We start from the raw sequence: 20,488 nt of genomic DNA, 5'->3' as shown, positions 1-20,488 counted from the left end.
AATGAATGGGTAAACAAACTGGTGGTCTGTACATACAACACTGGGAAATTCTGACATGCTGCAACATGGATGAACCTTGAGGACATCAGACTAAGTGAAACAAGTTGGTCACAAACGGACAAATACTGTATGATTCCACTTACAAGGGCAGAATCCTAGAGTAGTCACATTCATAGAAAATAGTGTTAATGGGTGCAGATTTCAGTTTGGGAAGGAGAAAAGAGTTCTGAGATGGACAGTGGTAACGGCTGCACAGCAATGTGAATGTGCTTACTGCCACTGTGCTGTGCACTTAAAAATAGTGAAGATGGGGCCTGGCGCAGTGGCTCACACCTGTAATCCCAGCACTTTGGGAGGCCAAGGCAGGCAGATTACTTGAGGTCAGGAGTTCGAGACCAGCCTGGCCAACATGGTGAAACCCCGTCTCTACTAAAAATACAAAAAGAATTTAGCTGAGTGTGGTGGTGGGCACCTGTAGTCCCAGCTACTGGGAGGCTGAGGCAGGAGAATCGCTTGAACCTGGGAGGCAGAGGTTGCAGTTAGCTGAGATCAGGCCACTGCACTCCAGCCTGGTTGACAGTGCAAGACCCTGTCTCAAAAAAAAAGGCTGGGCGTGGTGGCTCAAGCCTGTAATCCCAGCACTTTGGGAGGCCGAGGTGGGCGGATCATGAGGTCAGGAGATCACGACCTTCCTGGCTAACATGGTGAAACCCCGTCTCTACTAAAAATACAAAAACTTAGCCGGGCGTGGTGGCGGGCGCCTGTAGTCCCAGCTACTCAGGAGGCTGAGGCAGGAGAATGGTGTGAACCCCGGAGGCGGAGCTTGCAGTGAGCCGGGATCGCGCCACTGCACTGCAGCCTGGGCAATAGAACGAGACTTCGTCTTGAAAAAAAAAAAAAAAAACTTCACCTGCAGATAGTAAGTTACTGAAGATAGTAACTTGTATTATTAATATTTCACCACAATTAAATGATTTCTGTTATATATGTGAATAAACTTTAACATTTAAAAAAATGATAGAGAAAGATATAAATTGAAGAAACCAAAGTCTCCCCACTGCTCCACCAGCCCCAGACTCACTCCGTCTGGTAAGAAAATGGCCCTAACTTCTGGAACTAGCTCTTGCCACTCAACACTGGGGCTTGGAGCTCTTTCAGGTCACAACATGAAGAGACGTAGCTCGCTCCTCAATGCTGCTAGTATTGCACAGCTGAAAGTGCCCTGCTGGGTCAAAAATTTCGTCTGGGAATTTTTTTTTGTTGAGACAGGGTCTCGCTCTCTTGTCCAGGTTGGAGTGCAGTGGTGCGATCATGTTTCACTGCAGCCTCAACCTCCTGGGCTCAAGCCATCCTCCTACCTCAGCCTCCCAAAGTGCTGGGATTACAGGTATGAGCCACCACACCTGGACAATTTTTTTTTCTGGTTGCTGCGAAACCATCCTCCAAAGAGCCTTCCCAGTGTAGATTCCCACCAAAGGTGTTTGAGACACAGGTTCCTTTTCTTATCAGAAAACAACAATGCAGCTATTTTCATTGGGTGCCTGGAGTAGGGAGCAAGGACAAACAAGCATGGCCCCAGTGGTGCCCGACTATCCCTTTGTACAGGGGCACACAGATCTGGCAGGGGGCTTGGTTTTACCCGGATGTCGTAGTGGTCCTTCAGCCCGTCCTCCACATGGTTCAGGAACTCACAGATATCCAGCTGGCCCAGGCAGCTCTCAAGCAGTGAATACATGCACTCAAAGGCCGCCTTCCGCACGTCCAGCCCATCGTCCACTGTATGTTTAAAGGGCCCCATCTCCACCTGCAGGAGGGATGAAGGTTGGTGATATGGCCCCAGGGTGTAAGGACACCTCTTCTAGTTTCTGCTACAAACCCCACATCTCTATTCCACACTCCATGCCGGCCCCAAATCATGCCTTATACTCTGAAGTCTCCATGCCTTTGCTCAGCCTGCAGTGTCCTTTCCCCCAAGTGATAACAGTGGCAATAAGAACAATTATTCTTACAATCTACTGAGCAGGCACTGTCTGAGTGGCAGGCACTGTGCTGAGTGCTTGACAGATGACGTTTCATTCAAGCATCACAAATGCCATCAGAAGTAAATGTTACTGGCCGGGCACGGTGGTTCACGCCTATAATCCCAGCACTTTGGGAGGCCAAGGCGGGCGGATCATGAAGTCAGGAGATTGAGGCCATCCTGGCTAACATGGTGAAACTTCACCTCTACTAAAAATACAAAAAATAAGCCGGGCGTGGTGGCACGTGCCTGTAGTCCCAGCTACTTGGGTGGCTGAGGCAGGTGAATCGCTTGAACCAGGGAGGCGGAGGTTGCAGTGAGCTGAGATCGCGTCACTGCACTCCAGCCTAGGTGACACAGCGAGACTCCAAAAAAAAAAAAAAAAAAAAAAAAAAAGTAAATGTTACTGATCCCATTTAACAGATGAGGAAACTGAGTTTGGCAGGTTAATTAACTGAGCTGGACAGGTTAATTAAAGATACACTGCTTGTAACTGGCTGAACTGGAATTTAAAACCCAGGTAGGCTGGGCATGATGGCTGTCCTCCCAGCACTTTGAGAGGCTGAGGCAGGAGGAATTTGAGACCAGTCTGGGCAACATGGCAAAACCCCATCTCTACAAAAAAATACAAAAAATTAGCTGGGTGTGGTGGTACACGCCTGTAGTCCCAGCTACTCAGGAGGCTGAGGTGGGAGGATCACTTGAGCCCAGGAGGTCGAGGCTGCAGTGAGCTGTGATTGTGCCACTGCACTCCAGCCTACGTGACACAGCAAGACCCTGTCTCAAAAAAACAACAAAAAAGACACCCAGGTCTTTCTGAAGCTTTCAACCATGAAGCCCTGTTTTAATGGTAAACACCTTTTCACCCTTCAAAGCCCAGCTTAAAAGGCCTCAATGCTGCTAGTATTCCACAGCTGAAACTTATTAAATCACCTTTAACCTCTGCCCCTTGAATCCTTACTTTACCAGGTGGGCTCTAAGTTAAACGCAGCTGCTCCTTGGTGTATGATGGGATTACATCACAATAGGTCCATCGTAAGTTGGTTTCCAGAGGCAATCCCATCATAAGGTGAGGAGCCTGCTGAACGTTACTGCTTTTGCACCATTGTAAAGTTGAACCATTGTAAGAATGGGACTGTCTGTAATCAGCAGAGTGGGCATCTCTGTCCTTCAGGGGGCCATGATGAGCTCCTTGGTGGCAGAAACCCAATCAGGTCCAACTCTGAGTCCTGGCACTTGGGCTCAGTGCAGATGCTCAGTCAACACCTGCCAAACATCAACATTTACTGAGTGCTGGCTATGTGCCTGTGGTGGTTCTAAACACTTACAGGACCTCACTCACTGAATTGTTGGCAGCAACCCCACGACGCAGACACAATTAGCACCCTCATGTGCTCACGAGGAGCAACTGAGGCTCAGAGAGGATCAGGTTGCCCTGGCTGGGGTCCCACAGCTTGGAGTCAGGGCAGGACTTGACCCAGGCCATGTGTCCCCAGCACCTGCTCTGATGAGATAATAATGCCCTAACAGTGAGGCATGAGAGGTGGCATCACCCCAGCTTCCCCTGGGTCCCCAGCTCTGCTCCACACCTCTCGGATGAGGTCCCGCCGGATCTTTGTCTCCTGGTAGAGGAGGGGCAGGATGTCATCCAGCAGGTCCCGGACTAGCGAGGGCTTGTTGTGCACAGCTGAGTTGAAGAAAGCCAGAGTCGCACGGCGCACGTTCAGGTCTGGGTCTTGCAGGCTCTCCATGAACTCTCCTGGCAGCAGAACATGAGGGGTGTGGGGGATGCACAGCCAAAGCACAAAGTCACCACCCTCACCACCCCGGCCATCTGGTTACTGTGCATGTGCAGAACTGGCTGAATGGGGGTAAGCTGGGTGTGGTGAGCATCTACTTTGTGCCAGGCACAAATAACCCTTCAAAGGCCAGATAAGAATGTGGGCTCGAGGCTGACGTGGCTTCCATCCAGCTCTACCAATTAACTGTGGGACCTTGGAGAGCCTCAATGTCCTCATCTGTAAAATGGGAGTCATAACAGAACCTATGCTATAGGACTGTTTTTAGAATTTTAAAATATGGTGCCTCAGCATTATCTTGAAAAAAAAAAAAGAAATTTTTTAATGTGGTAATGCATTAAAAGCACATAGCAGAGTGCCTGGCACACAGCATGGACTCTGTGAATGTTAACTTGATATAACAGGTGAGGCTCTTAAAGATCAGAGAGGTCAAGAAACTTATATAGAGTCGCCAGCACTTCTCAGGATACTCCTTTTTGTACAGTGCCATGATTTTTGTTTTGTTTTGTTGTTGAGATAGTCTCACTCTGTTGCCCAGGCTGGAGTGCAGTGGCGTGATCTCGGCACACTGCAACCTCCGCCTCTCAGGTTCAAGCAATTCTCCTGCCTCAGCCTCCCAAGTACCTGGGATTACAGGCATACACCACCATGCCCGGCTAATTTTTGTATTTTTAGTAGAGACAGGGTTTCACCATGTTGGCCAGGCTGGTCTCAAACTCCTGACCTCAAGTGATCCACCCACCTTGGCCACCCAAAGTGCTGAGATTATAGGCATGAGCCACTGCACCCAGACTTGTACAGTGCTATGATTTGAATGTCCCCGCCAAAACTCATGTTGAAACTTAATTGCCATGGTAATAGTATTGAGAGGTGATTAGGTCATGAGGATGAAGCCCTGATGCATGGATTAATGCCATCACTACAGCAGTGGGTCAGTGATCATGGGAGGGAGCTCCTGTTAAAGGAGAAGCTCAGCCTCCCTCTCGTCTCTCTGTCTCCCATGCTCACTTCTGCCCTTCCTTCCACCATGGGATGGCCCTCACCAGATGCTGGTGCCATGTTCTTGAACCTCCCAGTCTCCACAACTGTGAGGAATAAATTTCTCTTCTTTATAAATTACCCAATCTGTAGTATTCTGTTATCGTAGCAGAAAATGGACTATGATATAGAGTTTAAACTTAAAAAATATTTTTTTATTGAAGTTCTAGGGTATATGTGCACAACATGCTGGTTTGTTACATGGGTATACATGTGCCATGTTGGTTTGGACAAAGAAATTTTTTTTAGAGATGGGGGTTTCACTGTGTTGCCCAGGCTAGTCTCGAACTCCTGGACTCAAGTGATCCTCCTGCCTCAGCCTCCCAAAGTGCTGGGATTACAGGCATGAGCCACTACGCCCAGCCATTATAGTTTAAACATTTTAGAATTGTTAATATTTTATATACTTAATAAAATAAAATCAAGGATGGGGGAATCCCTAAAAATAAAACCAAAATGCAAAAAACTGCATTTATGTATTTTTTTTTGTTTGAGTCAAAAGACAGTCTCGCTCTGTCGCCCAGGATGGAGTACAGTGGCACGATCTCAGCTCATTGCAACCTCCATCTCCCGGGTTCAAGTGATTCTCATGCCTCAGCCTCCCAGGTAGCTGGGATCATGGGCATGTGCCACCACACCCAGCTTTTATTTATTTTATTTTATTTTTTGAGATGGAGTCTCGCTCTGTGGCCCAGGCTGGAGTGCAGTGGCGCAATCTCGGCTCACTGCAAGCTCCGCCTACCGGGTTCACGCCATTCTCCTGCCTCAGCCTCTCCGAGTAGCTGGGACTACAGGCGCCCGCCAGCATGCCCGGCCAATTTTTTTGTATTTTTAGCAGAGACGGGGTTTCACCGTGTTAGCCAGGATGATCTTGATCTCCTGACCTTGTGATCCGCCTGCCTCAGCCTCCCAAAGTGCTGGGATTACAGGTTTGAGCCACTGCACCTGGCCCAGTACCCCCATTTTATAGCTGAGGATGAGAAGAGTTGTCCACACTCACACAGCCAGGGAATGGCAGGGCCAGGATTCAAACCTGAGGCAGGTGAGCTCCAAAACCTCTCTCTACTGAGCTGCCCTGCCTAGATGTGAGCTGAGACTCCAGTGTGGCCCAGTGAGAGGCTGCAGGCTCCAAGCTCTGAAGGGGTGAGGGCTCTGCCTTCCTAGGAAAAACCCAGTGGTCCTGCCGAGCCCCACAGGGAGGTCTCAGTTCCTCTCCTCCCAGTGAAGGCTGCTTGGGCTCCTCAGGCCAGAAGGCCCCTCAGACAGAGGGTGATCTAGTGGGCGGGCGGGGCAGTGGGGCAGTGGGGGAACGCTCTTCCCTGCCCCACTTTGGGGCCCACAAAAGCTAAGGCATGTGAGAGGCTGGTGGTTTTCCATTCCCAAGAGTCTGTGTGTTTATGAAGCATCTTTTCCCTCAGTTGCCTATGGGCCTCCAGGACAACTCTAGAAGATGCAGATAAGAGTTTCTCACGCCCATTTGACAGATGAGGAAAGCGAGGCTCAGAGGTGTGATGGGCATGCCAGGCCCACCCATGATTGAGTGGCAGTAGGAAGGCAGGGATGTGAACCCAGGCCTTTTAACTGGAGGGTCAGGCCCTGCTGCCCATCATGGGCACACCTCCCGGGTCTCCCACTGCCCTTGGCTATTGGGTAGGAAACATCAGCCCAAGCTCAAGGACTGGGTGGGGGCACTGAACAAGGTTGGGGGGCAGGACGGAGGTGCTCACCGATGAAGCTCTTTAGGAGGGGGTCAATGGGATGGGGCTGGTCCGAGATGAGGAACTTGACCGCTGTGATGACGGTGCTCCGGGTGTGTGGCCGACCTGCAGGACAAGAAGAGGTGAGTTAGTGAGGGGCAGGGGCCAATCCTGTACGCTCACAGATCAGAAGGTGGTGAGGCTCCTCCCCCTGCTTCCCTGGAAGACAGAGCTGTACCCCCTCTCCATTTCTAGGAAAGTGGATTCTACCATTTCCCTTGGCAGCCTTGAATCTCCCCTCAATTCTTCCTGCTGCAGCTGAAACAGTAGGACTGCCAGTGCTCAGGTAACCACACCACAGGCTGCAAACAGGGAACCAATAACCAAGACAGGAACTGCTCCAACAAAGACCTTCCCTCAGGCCTTGGGATTTTTCAGACATGTTATCTCAATTAGTCCTAACAATGATCCTATTAATTAATAATAAAATAGTATTAAAAGAACCAATAAAATCACCAATAAAAATAAACTCTTTGACACAAGGAAAGAGAGACTCAGAGAAGTTAAGTTCATGTCTAAGGCCACACAGCAGATCCAGAATTCCTGGCTGGGCCCCTCTTCCTGGGCCTGCGTTCTGGCTGGCGGTCAGGGGGGCCTAACAGAACTCGGATCACCTCCAGGCTCGGTCACGGAGAGCTCGCTTACTTGTGCTTTGCTGCTTGCTTTCTGAGTACAGAAGCCCAATAAAGAGGGGAAGTACATTCCCTTAATGAAGGAAACAAATGGGTGGACGCTCCACCTGCCTCTGAATCTCTCCTCAGTGGCTCACCCCCTTCGTCCCCCGCCCAACCCCCAGCACAATGCAGTGAATGGGCTAAGGTGTTTCCAAACCCACATGCTTTACGTTCGGACTTGAGGAAAAGTTTACCATTTGGTGCCAAGGCATGAATGAATGGAAGAGTTACTGAATTCAGACTTTCAGCTTTTACCTCTCTCTTGCCAGCCTGACTGGCTCCCAGGAAGATTTAGGGTGGCTCATGAAGACAGGCACAAGAGAGTAAGATTAAGTGAACTGAAAACAAGAACAACAAGGTCAAGGACGACTGAATGCAGGGAGGTGAGAAGGAGACTAGCAGGAAGATGTACAGAGAGCATCGGTGAGGAAGTCCCAGGAACCTGCTAGAAGCAGGCCACTCATCTGGCTCTAAGCTTCCCAGCAGTTGGTGGTAAAAAGGAAATGTGACCGGGTGGCTGGTTCAACAGTGCACGTGGGACAGAAACAAATAGGTGTTTAGGCAAAGCAGGGCTCCTCCGCATCTTAAGACTCTCGTCTCTCAAGGTTCTTTGTGTGATGTAATAGACAGTGTCCTCAACAGTGTTCTTCCATCCACAGTCATATGAGGCCAGACAACTGCTTCTTATGAACCCAGCAACCCAAGGCGGCCTTAACTGAAATCACTTACATAGTAACAACAGCAGCTCTCGATTTACTCAGTATTAATTACTGTAGGTACCACATAGCTTACCAAACACTGTACCTGCATTCTGTCAACCAGAGCATCCACTGGTTCTGTAAGGGGCCAGCTGGCCAGCTCGAAGCCCATTGGCCTTTCATTCTGGGGACTCTCACTTTCCTAGGAGCCCGACAACCCTACCTGCCTGCTTTCCACCTCCTGAAGCTAAGATACCTGGTGTACCAAAACATGACAAGCCAAAACACCTGCCCCTCCTGGTTCTTGCCCAGCCCTCTCCAAGCCTCAGGGGCATGTCATCCTGTCCCCGTCTATACTGACATCTGCTCTTGGCTCAAGCTAGCCGAAAAGAGCGGACCCTCTGCAGGCTACAGTCTACGGCTACTGAGAAAACTGTTTTTGTTGACCTCTGTGTGGAGCACTAAGCTACTGTCCACATCAAGGATTATGAAGTTGGCATCATGAGGTTTTTTTTTTTTTTTTTTGGTAGAGGCAGGGTCTCACCATGTTGTTCAGGCTGGTCTCAAACTCCTAGGCTCAAGTGATCCACCCACCTCAGCCTCCCAAAGTGCTGAGATTACAGACATGTGCCACCATGCCTAGCCAACATCATGAGATTTTTAAGTGTATTTGTTGTAGGGACCTATCAAGGACTCTGTCCCTTCTATCCCACAGTCCCATAGGAGGAAGCCTTTAAGTCTCAGGTATCACTGTGTGTTCCTCTGTAGCTTCCTTGCCTCTGTCGCATACCGTGATTCTTGTACCCAGTGACTTGTAATAGCTCACTCTGCCCCAGCTGCCTGGATGCTCAGTGGCAAACTGCCCACCTCCGAGGTGGGCTGCCTTGCCCACACCTGTGTGCCTACCTGCAGCAAGCTGCTTCCGCAAGCGGGGCAGAAGGAACGAAGGGTTCACAAGGACCAGCTTCCCAATACACTCGGCCACCACCCCCCGGGTGCCCTCCTCAGCGCCCTCGCAGCGCTGGAACAGCAGGGCCCAGATGTCCTCGGCGTAGGGCTTCAGGCTGTCAGGCTGGGCGGCCCCCAGGGCCTCCCTGAGTGAGTGCAGCAGCAGGTACTGTCGTCGGGGCTCAGCCTCGATCTGCTCCAGCAGGAAGGGCAGGAAGTCGGGCAGGCTGCCAGCACCCACGCGGCCCAGTGCATACGAGGCTGCAGCCCTCACATCCTCACTGGGTGACCCCAAAGCTTCCAGGAGCACTGCCTTCAGCTCCCGCTGGGGGCCTGGCCCAGCCACCTGACCCACCTCAGCCAGCGACAAGAATGCCAGGACCTTGACCCCCGTGCTGGAGTGGGGCGACCTGGCATCGCAGACCAGGCGGTTGGCTGTGCTTGCCGCCTCTTGGGGACAGGCAGTTGAGAGGGCTGCCACACACCGGGCCAATGAGTGGAACACCTGCTTGTGCAGGCCAGGCCCACCATCCACAGCCTGCTCATAAACAGGCGCAGTGAGCAGGCTGATGAGTTTGGCATAGTCCACACACGGGGGACGGGTCCCCACCAGGGCCTGCAAGAAGCCTTCAGCAGCTGCCAGAACCCCGGCTGGCAACAGGGGCGAACACAGCAGCCGCAGCAGCTCTGAGAGCACAGGGCCACTGACCTCCACCAAAGAGGCTGGCTGGGCCTGGGTCACTGTGGCAAGGAAGTCCACAGCCAGGTGGGCCACATGCATGTCACTCTCGTTGACCAGGGCAGGCAGCTCAGCCAGCACGGCCTGCAAGGCAGATGGTGGGAGGCTGAGGCCCTGGCTCTGGGCCAGGGCGTCCAGGGCTGCCAGTGTAGCCAGTCGCAAAGCCCGCTGGTTCTTCCGCAGGAATGAGGCCAGAATGGGCAGTGCCTCGGCCAGGATGGGCTGTAGGTCAAGCTGTAGTGGGGATACGGCCACCAGCGTAAGCGCCTTGACGGCAGGCAGCCGGGTGATCTCATTCCGCAGGCGGTCCAGGAGGAGCAGTAACGTGGGCTCCAGGTCATCCCCAAGCCGGTCACCCAGGTGGCCTACAAGGTGGCCCATGCAGGAAATGGCCCGCTCCTTCACCTCCTGGTCCAGGTCAGTGGCACGGAGTCGCGCCAGGGTGACCGCAGACATCTCTCCAACATATGGCTCAGGATCCAGCATCCGAGGCCTGTCCAGCGGCCACAGGGCCTGCACCAGCTCCTGCAGCACCACCAGGGCCTCGGCTGCAATCTTGTAGAAAGGGTCAGCCACACAGGCCATCACAGGTGGCAGGAGGGTAGGCAAATGTGGGTGGAAGGCCTCAGCTGGTTCGGTGCCCAGCAGCCCCTGCAAGAAGGCCAGGGCATCCATCCGGATGGTGGAGGAGCTGGAGCGGTCGGCCAGCGAGAAGATGATGCCTGCAGGGTGAATGCGAAGATTATTAGGCCACCCACCGCCTCTGATGCAACACGGCCCTCCCTGGAAGCAAGGCTGGGGTACCTACAGGTGCCTGAGCTGGACTGAAGCACCTAAACTCTTCTGCAGAAGTTTCCAAGAAGTCAGCACTAACCAGTGGCCAGGGCTGAGGGAAACATGTCCGGGGAACTCACTGGAACCAGCCTTGTTCTCACTGCTGGTAGTGGGAGGCCACTGAAGACTCTTGACCAGGGACTGAGCCTGGGCCTGGGTCCCAGACTCTCTCAGGAATTGGGGGCTCAATCTAGGGGTGGGGTCTGGGTTCTGGAAGTGGCCCAGAACAGCAGATACCTGGTTGCAGTCCAGCCTACCTGATACCAGCACAGGCATATGCTCGGCCAGGCTGCCGGGGAGGACACCCGCCAGCTCAGTGAGGAGGCTGAAGCATCCCTGGTGGGCTCTGACGCTCCGATCTTTAAGCTGCCGCTGCAGGGCCTTGACCACAAGGGGCACCTGTGGGCAGGAGGGGGAAGTCAAGGTCAGGGACCACCCAAGAAACCTCCCCACCTGCCCACTACCAGGAGGCTTTGCCAGACACATCCCCAGGGAGGATGTCGGCATCAAGGTATCTCCCAAGCACTCGTCCTTCACTCTGTGCCAGGCTTTTGGTGACCGCACACAGACCTTTGGAGAGTAGGCAAATTTCCTGCATCCATTTTACAGGTACAGAGAGACCAAGAAACTTGCTCAAGTTCCCTTCCCTTCCACGGCTGGATGTTCTCCCCAGGTGAGTTTCCAAGTCCAGGGACACTAACAGTGAGTGGCTGGGTAGGCAAATCAGGGGTAGGGGTGGAGGTGAAGGCACGCCCACCTGTCCACGTAGCATATGGAGGTTGCTGCCGGTCTGGGTGGGTTCCTCCATGGCCTCCAGCCATCCCTTCGGGGGCCGTGTTTGCCGCAGCAGCACGATGTAAGCAGTGAAGACGTCAGCCTTGACGTTCTCCTCACGTTCTTTGAAGCGGCGGATGAGCACAGGTGCCAGGGTGCAGTGGAAATCGGGCAGCAGGTCAGGCCGCGAGCTGATCAAGGCTGCGATGCACTTGGCAGCTGCCCGGCGCACCTTCCAGCTCATGTCATCATCATCGCTGTACTCGTCTTCACTCTCTGGGGCAGGAACAAGACACACGTGGAACCCTCATCTCTCAGGACAGGTCTGTGGCTCGGGGGAGAAGGGATGGGGAGGAGAGAGAGCCGGGCACTGTGCTTCACCTTTTGATGATCAGCATTTATAGATACCCTATGGGGAACATTCCCTACCTTTTTTTTTTTTTTTTTTTTTTTGAGACGGAGTCTCGTTCTGTCACCCAGGCTGGAGTGCAGTGGCGCGATCTCGGCTCACTGCAACCTCCGCCTCCCGGGTTCACGCCATTCTCCTGCCTCAGCCTCTCCGAGTAGCTGGGACTACAGGCGCCCGCCACCACGCCCGGCTAATTTTTTTTTGTATTTTTAGTAGAGATGGGGTTTCACCGTGGTCTCGATCTCCTGACCTCGTGATCCGCCCGCCTCGGCCTCCCAAAGTGCTGGGATTACAAGCGTGAGCCACCGCGCCCGGCCTCATTCCCTACCTTTTAATGGGCATCTGCTGTGTGCTACGGATGGGGCTAAGCATGTCAAACCCATAATCTTATTTTAGCTTCATGATGACCTTTTGAGATAGGGATTATTTCCCCATTATAGAGATGAGGAAACTGGGGTTTAGAGGGAGGAAGTGGCTTGCCCCAAGTTAAGGAAATACTTGGAGTTAAACTAGGGTCCTCCCTCTGCCTCCAGACCCTTAATTGTCTGGACTGTACCAGGGCAAAAACAGACTTCCAAGTCTTCATGTAGACTTGGAGAATCAGTTTGGGGCACAAAACTCATCTTTTGGCATCAGGTTTGGCTATGTGATGTTTCGTTTACTGGGACTCCAGAAGGGAGAAGGGACAGAGCCTCCCTTTGGCCTCTTCTCTCCCCTGATCTCTGCCTCTCGAGGGTCCTTATTCCAAAGGCTTCCAGGCAGGACTAATAAAGAGGAAATGCTGGGTTTGTGTGGCTTTCTACCTGACAGTCTCCCTGAAAGTCAAGGGCTCGTGCAGTCTTTGCCATCACCTCAAAAGTGAAGGTACTGCCAAGCCTCATTTTACAGATGACAAGACTAAGGCTTAGAGGAGGTGAGACTCTCAGGGCACACAGCGAGGAACAGCAGAGCTGAGATTCAGGCCCACGAGGCCCAGCCCTATCACCTGCAGAGGCACATAGGAGGCTCAGAGGGGAACAGTCTTGCCTGGGAGTGCCCCAAGGCACAGGCTCAGAGCCCAGCATGGCCTTGCCCATACTACTCTGTGGACCACTTGGACCCACAGGGTGGTGTCTGGACAGCCACAGTGGGCCACGGCCACCAGGCAGCTCAGCAGCCATCCCCTCTAATGGACCACTGTCACCCCCACAGTAGGCCACCCATGAACACACATCCTTAGCTCTCGATTACTGACAAGTGTCCCACCTCCCTGGCTTGGCATTCAAGGCCCCCACATGCCTGTCCAATCTCGTTTACCATCCCATCTTGTTCCAAGTACCCCATCAGGCTCTAAATCCATCGTCTCCATCTATGCCCTGCCTTCAGGCCTAGGGGCATCTCTGCCCTGGAAATCTGTCTGAATGACAGACAGGACCACAGGCATAGGAGGAAAGAAGCTATGAAGTCCACCCCCATTAAGACGTCTTGCTCCCCTGCCAGTGCCTGCCATTCCACCATCGAAGCTTCCCTCTGCTGGGTTAAAGACATTATCTCCTGAAAGCCATTCATAAAAGGGTACACGGTGGCAGTGCAGAGGTGGGGGAGTCTGACAGACCTGGCTCTAAGGCCCAGCTATGCCAGTTCCTAGTTGTGTTATCTCAGGCCACTGTCTTCTCAGTATGTGTCCTTGTCTGAAACATGGGGGTAATAATATTTTTTTTAGGGTTATTGTGAGGAACACGACCAGTAGATGCTCAATAAATGACAGCAATGACTACTATGATTACTGTGGTCTGTGCAGTCACAGTGGGTGGGACTGGAGCTTGAGGAAGAGCTGGCATCAGGACAGGGGCACCAAATGTGACCGCTGTCTTTGGTTGGGGGATCCCAGGAAGGCTGTGCTCACCTCCACCCTCCAACCCCAACGAAGGGCTGTCCACCAACCTTGCTCACTGAATTCACTATCCTCTGTCTCCATCTGCTCCTCATCCTCATCACTGCCGTAGTTGTAGTTGGGGTCATGTTTTATGTACTGGAGGCAGAGGCTGGTCACGTTGGGCACGTGAGGGCCCATTTCCTTGGGGCACCTGTGGGGCAGGATGAGGAATGCTTTGCTGGATCCAGCCAGGACAAGATTGGGGGCAGGGCCCAATGGGAGTCCTGAAATTTTACTGCTTTGGGCCAGCATCCCCACCAACTTCCCAAAGGAATCCCCAGGCAACCCCACCATACATACTTCCTCAAGAAGGCCTCAAAAGCCTGGAGGCAAGACTCCCGGAGCTCATCATCATCCAGGTTGCAGAAATCCTCCACCAGGGGCACCAGGCGGTCCAGGTGAGCCCCTGCAGGGCCAGGTGGGTCACTGAACCCAAGCCAGACACTCTCCCGGAGTTCCCCCAACCCATAGCACTCAGCCTGTCTCTACACCTGCAGCCCTGACCACTACAGATTCAACTCAGAGGTTTCATAGTCAAGCAAATGTGGGTTCTAGCCCTGACTCTGCCCCCGAACTGCTATGGGACCTTGGGCAGGTCACAACATTTCTTTGACCTTAGTCAGCTGATCTTCATAACAAGGGTAACAATGCCTCCTGGGCAGAGATTTTGTGAAGATAAATTATATAAAGATAAATAGCTTAGGCCAGGCGCGGTGGCTCACGCCTGTAATCCCAGCATTTTGGGAGTCCAAGGAAGGCGGATCACGAGGTCAGGAGATCGAAACCATCCTGGCTAACACGATGAAACCCCGTCTCTACTAAAAATACAAAAAATTAGCCGGGCACAGTGGCACACACCTGTAGTCCCAGCTATTCAGGAGGCTGAGGCAGGAGAATTGCTTGAACCTGGGAGGTGGAGGTTGCAGTGAGACAAGATAGCATCACTGTACTCCAGCCTGGGGGACAGAGCGAGACTCTATCTCAAAAAAAAAAAAAAAAGATAAACAGCTTAGGCCGGGCATGGTGGCTCACACCTGTAATCCCAGCACTTTGGGAGGCCCAGGCAGACGGATCATCTGAGGTCAGGAGTTCAAGACCAGCTTGGCCAACACGGTGAAACTCCATCTCTACTAAAGATACAAAAATTAGCTGCGCATGACGGTGCACCCCTGTAATCCCAGCTACCTGGGAGGCTGAGGCAGAACTGCCTGAACCTGGGAGGTGAAGGTTACAGTGAGCAGAGATCATGCCACTGCACTCCAGCCTGGGCAACAGAGCGAGACACAAGACTCAGTCTTTAAAAAAAAAAAAAAAAAAAGACGTTAAAAAAACTTAGTCCAAGGCTGGGTACAGTGGCTCACCCCTGTAATCCCAGCACTTTGGGAGGCCAAGGCAGGCAGATCATGGGATCACAAGGTCAGGGGTTCAAGACCAACCTGGCCAACCAACATAGTGAAACCCCGTCTCTACTAAAAATACAAAAATTAGCTGGGTATGGTAGGGTGCACCTGTAGTGCCAGCTACTCAGGAGGCTGAGACAGGAGAATCGCTTGAATCCGGGAGGCAGAGGTTGCGGTGAGCCGAGACTGCACCATTGCACTCCAGCCTGGGCAACAGAGTGAGACTCCGTCTCAAAAAAATAAATAAATAAAAAAGCTTAGTCCAGATTCTGCACGAGCAGGCACTCGATAAGTAGCATCTGTTATCAAAACCATTATTCATGTCCTGGCCTAATTTCCTTCACTAGGTTTAAGTCCCTGGATAGGAGAAAGGGTGGCAGGTACTGCCCTAATAGACCAGGCAAGAGGGGTTCCTGCCTGGTCTCCAGGCTTTAGAGCACTCCACTCATGCCCTTCTCCAGCCATACCCTTCCCCACAGCATAAGAAGAGACATGCTGACCTAGAGACCCCCAACACTCCTAGACTCCATTCTGTCTGGGTATCTGGGGACCCGAGTTTCCTGCCCAATGGATCCTGACCCCTTGTCTGAGCCTGCACAGGCCTCTTTCCTAGGTCCATGCAACCAAGGATGGCTGAGGGCTGGCTGCTGTTTGGGAGAAATGGGACAGGGTGTGGCCATGTCAGCTGGGGTTGTCCCCCCCGTGTGCCTGCAAGGCTCTTTGCAGTGAGAGAGCCAGGGGTTGGGAGGGGCTGACCATAGACCAATTCTATCCAAACTGTCTTGGTATAGTCAGAACTCCAAGGTGTCTGAGGATACATTCAAACCTGATTGCAGCTTTCCATTTCTAAAAAACTAATCTACAGTGACAGAAAGCAGATCAGTGGCTTCCTGGACAAGGCAGAGAGCTGGACTGCAAACGGACACCAGGAAGCTTTTGGGGGTGATGGAGAGGTTTCACGGATATACACAAAGGTCAAAACACACTGAATTGCACACTTTAAATAGTGCGGTTTATTGTATGCACATTGTTTCTTAAAAATTCAAACTTGGCTCACGAGCTGTTACTAAGATATCTTTGTCAAAGTGGGAGAAGAGAACATAGTCTAACAGTTTAGTGGCATGACTTAAAATTGTAATTACCAGCCAGCCTCCAGGTCTCAGAAGTGATTGATCCAATCCCCTTCTCTGAACCATCTGCACTCAGCAGGGGCTCAGGCCGGGTGGTTTGTCGAGCTCAGGGCCCGCCCTGCGCCTCTCAAGCCCTGTCCGGCCCCAACCTCTGCGTTTCAGGGGCTTCGGCCGCACCGGCTGAGGCGGCGGCCCGCCCCAGGCCCCACCCACCACGTCAGCCCAGGCCCCGCCCCATCCTCCCTACCAAGGAAGACAGCCCACCCTCAGGCCCTGGCTGCACGGTGGCCCAAGCTCCACCCCCTTACCGAGTCATTGGCTCACCCTAAGCTCCACCCACAATGCCAGCCCAGGCCCCGCCCCTCCCCGCCCCCTTACCGAGGCGGTGGCCGGCCTGGCGGCCGACGCTGCCCAAACATTGGATCAGGGTGCGGATGGCAGCCGGGCTGGTGGGCACCCGCGGGCCGGGCAGCCGGTCCAGTAGGTGGTCAGCGAGCTCGACGAAGAGGTCGGTGCTGCAGGCGGCCGCCAGGTGGCCAAGCGCTCCGACCGCCCGCTTGCGCACCGCCAGGCGCGGGCTGCTCAGCTGTGGCAGCAGACAGTGCAGGAGACTGGCGTGGAAGGCGCCCAGCGGGGCACCCAGCCTGGGGAGCACGAGGGGGCATCAGGCCGGTCGCACTCCGCGGGCAGCCTGGGCCAGGCTCCGCCCCTCTCCCCATTCTCTCCCGGCCTCCTTCCCAGGATTATGGCAACTCAATGGCCCTTGCAAAAGAGGTGCCCTGCAACTGTGAGGAGGAATTATTTTAATTACTTTTGTTACATGAGAGAAAGCGGAGACAGAAAGGGACTTCTCAGCAGTGCAAAGCCTGGCTCCCAGCCTAGGGAGAAGACCTGATAGGGGACAGCATGGGGGATCTAGTAAGGCTGTCCCTATTTCTTGGAAGTCTAGGCCTTGCCTCAATACCATCCCCTTCTGTCCATCCTCCTCGCTGAGACCAAAGCAGTATAAAATCTACTTCTCACCTGGTCACTCCTCTGCTTAACTCCTTCCATGGCTCCCTAGTGCCTTTGGAGACGCTGAACTCTGGGCTCAAGACAAGAGGCAACACCAGAGAATGGTTTCTGCGCACACAGCGCAGCCCCTGCCTGCCTCAGCAGCTTCTATCCACACCTTCAAACGAGGCCCGTGCATTTTCTGTCCTGTAAACATCCTGAGACCTTTTCTTTCTCACTTTACAGAAACACACTGACCTTACCCTCCCTTATTTCTATGTCCTACCCAACCCCCTCTCCTAGGTTTCATTTGTTCGTCTGTTCACCTGCTAAGTGACAGGGACTGTGCTGGAAGCCAGGGTGAACAAGACAGACTGATCCCGGGACCTGCCCTCATGGAGTGTGTGGTTGAGTGAGTGCCTCCCAGGAGCCTCAAGTTCAACATGCCCCAGCTTGAATCCATCACCTTCCTCCCCACACACCTGCTCCTGGCTCCCGGAGTGCACCCCATCACAGCACCTCCGTCTGCCCCCGCCAATTACTAAAAGCAGAACCCTAGGGGTCAGCCTCCAGTCCCTGCCTCCCCTGCCCACTCCAAGTCCTGTGGAGTCTACCTCCTGAATACAACCCGAATTGCTTTCCCTACAGCAGCCTCTTAACCAGTCCCCTGCCCGTTCAATCCCCTCCCACCTACTCTCCACTGCAGAAAGATCAGAGTAGAACACACAAATACTCACCCCCGCCCCATGGCTCCTGGCCAGCCCTCCACCTTATCTCTCCATACCCACCTCTCCACATTACAGGCTGCCCCACGACCCCTGGCAGACTCGGACCCCAAGTCTTCCCCTGTCTCTGCCTTCTGGACTGGGAGCAGTCTCCCCTCCAGCATCTTCTTTATACCTGCCCAAACTCAGCTAAGTCCTGCCCCTCCTTGAAGGCTCAGCTCTAGCAGCACCCTCTTTTAGAAGGCTCCTCACTCCCAGCTGGGCTGGGGGCTCCTCTGAGCTCCTATCAGCCCTGCTCTTACCCTTACTGTTGTGCTTACTCCATTCACAGTTTTATACATGTCTGTGAACTCCTCCCTAGAACAACCAGGACTGATCGAGCCCCATGTTCCCAACACGAGGCCAGCACCTGACATTTTTCTGGCCAGAGCAGGTGTTCAAGTCGTGGGAGGTTTTACTGACCATGACCACATCACCTCTCAGTGCCTGTAAAATTGTGACAATTGAGTTATCCTTTACGAGGCTGCTGGGATGATTAAGGAGCCCTGAGCACAGGGCCTGGTGTGCAGTAGATGCTAGCTCTGTGATTTGAGTCCCTCCCTGTCCCCTTTTACCCGCTCTTCCTCAATACCCAGGGTGGCCTCCCACACCTGCTCAGCATGTCAGAGAGGATGTCCAGGGCTTCCAGCTGCACAGCCACATCCTCCTGCTGGGCAATGGCACTGGTGAGCTGGCCTGTGATCTTCCGGCACACATTGGTGGCCAGCCCGGAGCCTGCACAGGGCACAAGGTGGGCACAGTGAGGCCCTGGCCTGGGGGAAAAGCAGCCTCCACCACTAGTCTACCTCTGCTCTGGCTGTGTTCCTGAGCCCACATCCCCAGGAATCTTACCAGGGCTCCAGAGGTCCCAGGTTTGACCCAGAGTCTAGCCAAAGTAAAGGAGACAGCTAGGGGAGCTGCAGAGCCGATGGCCGAGCTTCTGGGTGACTTACACACACCGAAGCCCTTCTTCCTTTCCCCAGTCCACTAGGGAGGCAGGGAAAGTTAAACACTTCCTTTCCTGCCTCCCTTGCTGCTGGGAGTGGCTGGGTGATCCAGCTCTTGCCAGTGAGATATAAGTGGAAGTCTTCTGGGGGCTTCTGGGAAAACGTGTGCTTTCCCTATAAAGGGAGGGGACATGGGGCAAGACCTGAACCCTATCAGTATTGAGCCACTAAATGAACTGCTACAAAAATGGAGTGGCTGATTCCTCCAGGATTGCCACGTGAGGAAAAACCACCCCTGATTTCTTTAAACTGCCGTTAGTTAGATTTCATCACTTGAGCTAAAAGCATTCCTAACTGACACAGAACCATGAACTTAAAATGAGCTGGGCCTGAATTCTCTGCCCTGCTTACTAGCTGAGTGACCTCAGGTATGTCTCTTCAACTCTCTGAGCCTCGGTGTTTTTTTTGTTTGTTTGTTTTTTACCATAAACTAGAACAAATACTAACAGTATCTAGTCCTGGGGACCTGGGTACCTGTGGCTGCAGGGGGGAGCTCCGAGAGGACGGTCTTGAGGCCAATGCCGGCGATGTCTCGCAGCTGCTCCTTGTCTGACCGCATGTTGGTGCACAGGGTGTCCACGATGGTCTCCACCTGGTACTCCTTCACTTTGCCCACCAGAGGACCCAGGCTGAGCAGGGGGTGGGAAGGTGAGTCCAAGGGCACAAGGTTCAGCCTGAGTCAGGCTGCCCCTTTATGTCCCCTCATGCTCCTGGGGCCACACATACTGAGGAAAAGGCCTCAGATCATCAGGGGAGCCCCTGTTTGGCCAGAAAGAGGTACTCTCTGGCTATGCCAACATCGTTCCTGGGACCTCCCAAACCTACATTTCTTCTTGTGTTTTACGTCTCAGGAAATGGCCAAATAGTGCTCCAGAACAAGGGTTCTCAAACTTGAGGGTGCATCTGAATCCCCTGGAGGGCTTATTAAAACAGATTGCCGGGCCCCACCCCCAGAGTTTCAGAGTAAGGAGGGCTATCTAGGTGTGGCCTGACAGTGTGCATTTCTAGCAAGCTCCCAGTTGAGGATGATACTGTAGGTGGTCCAGGGAGCACACTTGGAGAACCTCTGCCTTAGAGGCTTTCTTCTCAAAGTTTGGTGGTGGGTTAGCATTGGCAACGCCACTCAGGAGCTTGTTCAGGATGTGGAATCTCAGGCCCTACCCTACCCTAGATCTACTGAGCCAGGATCTGTAGCGCCACAAGGTCTCCAGGTGATTCTAATGCACAGGAAAGTGTAAAAACAGCGGCACTAGACGCCCTGATTCTCAGCCTTAGTCGCCATCACCTGGGCCTCTGAAAAATGCCTACCTGGGCACTGCCCTCAGAGAGTCTGAGTTAATTGGTTTCAGGTGTGGCCTGGAGGGGGTTGGGGGAGGGCTTTTAAAATTCCCCAGGTGATTCTAACATGCAGTCGAGGCTGACAACCTCTGCCCTACCTGAGTGATTCTCAGACATTGGTGTGCATCAGAATGCAGATTCCAGGGTGCTATAGTCTCATCCTCTGCCCCAGCTCCCTTCCTGCTCCATCCCCTGAATCTGAATCCCTGGGCAGGGAATACAGAGTTTCAACAAGGGCTTCAGGTGACTGC

The 20,488-nt window shown here is 53.2% G+C and overlaps 1 protein-coding gene and 1 long non-coding RNA gene across 3 annotated transcripts in view; one reads left to right on the top strand and one right to left on the bottom strand.

The window, feature by feature from the left end:
• Positions 1–20,488, bottom strand: part of CAND2 (cullin associated and neddylation dissociated 2 (putative)) — a 36,823-nt gene that overhangs the window by 5,800 nt on the left and 10,535 nt on the right. The window contains exons 2-13 of one of the 2 annotated variants that reach the window (XM_032149762.2): positions 20,336–20,443; positions 19,374–19,528; positions 18,504–18,627; positions 16,514–16,779; positions 13,906–14,011; positions 13,614–13,756; positions 11,265–11,557; positions 10,765–10,906; positions 8,893–10,395; positions 6,585–6,680; positions 3,610–3,779; positions 1,640–1,804 (exon numbers count right to left, since the gene is read on the bottom strand). In XM_032149762.2, the coding sequence (XP_032005653.1) occupies positions 1,640–1,804; positions 3,610–3,779; positions 6,585–6,680; positions 8,893–10,395; positions 10,765–10,906; positions 11,265–11,557; positions 13,614–13,756; positions 13,906–14,011; positions 16,514–16,779; positions 18,504–18,627; positions 19,374–19,458 (3,093 nt within the window). In that variant the 5' untranslated portion in view covers positions 19,459–19,528; positions 20,336–20,443. The remainder of the gene's footprint in view (positions 1–1,639; positions 1,805–3,609; positions 3,780–6,584; positions 6,681–8,892; positions 10,396–10,764; positions 10,907–11,264; positions 11,558–13,613; positions 13,757–13,905; positions 14,012–16,513; positions 16,780–18,503; positions 18,628–19,373; positions 19,529–20,335; positions 20,444–20,488) is intronic. The other variant, XM_032149760.2, reaches the window with a different exon arrangement.
• Positions 3,774–11,563, top strand: LOC131383219 (uncharacterized). Its single transcript, XR_009213068.1, has 3 exons — positions 3,774–3,891; positions 11,117–11,180; positions 11,501–11,563. It is a non-coding gene; the product is annotated as an uncharacterized LOC131383219 (long non-coding RNA).

The sequence above is a fragment of the Hylobates moloch genome, unplaced genomic scaffold, assembly GCF_009828535.3.
Source record: "Hylobates moloch isolate HMO894 unplaced genomic scaffold, HMol_V3 SCAFFOLD_4, whole genome shotgun sequence".
Lineage (NCBI taxonomy): Eukaryota > Metazoa > Chordata > Mammalia > Primates > Hylobatidae > Hylobates > Hylobates moloch.
The sequence above is the reverse complement of the archived record's forward strand: the minus strand, read 5'-3'. Positions and strand labels throughout refer to the sequence as shown.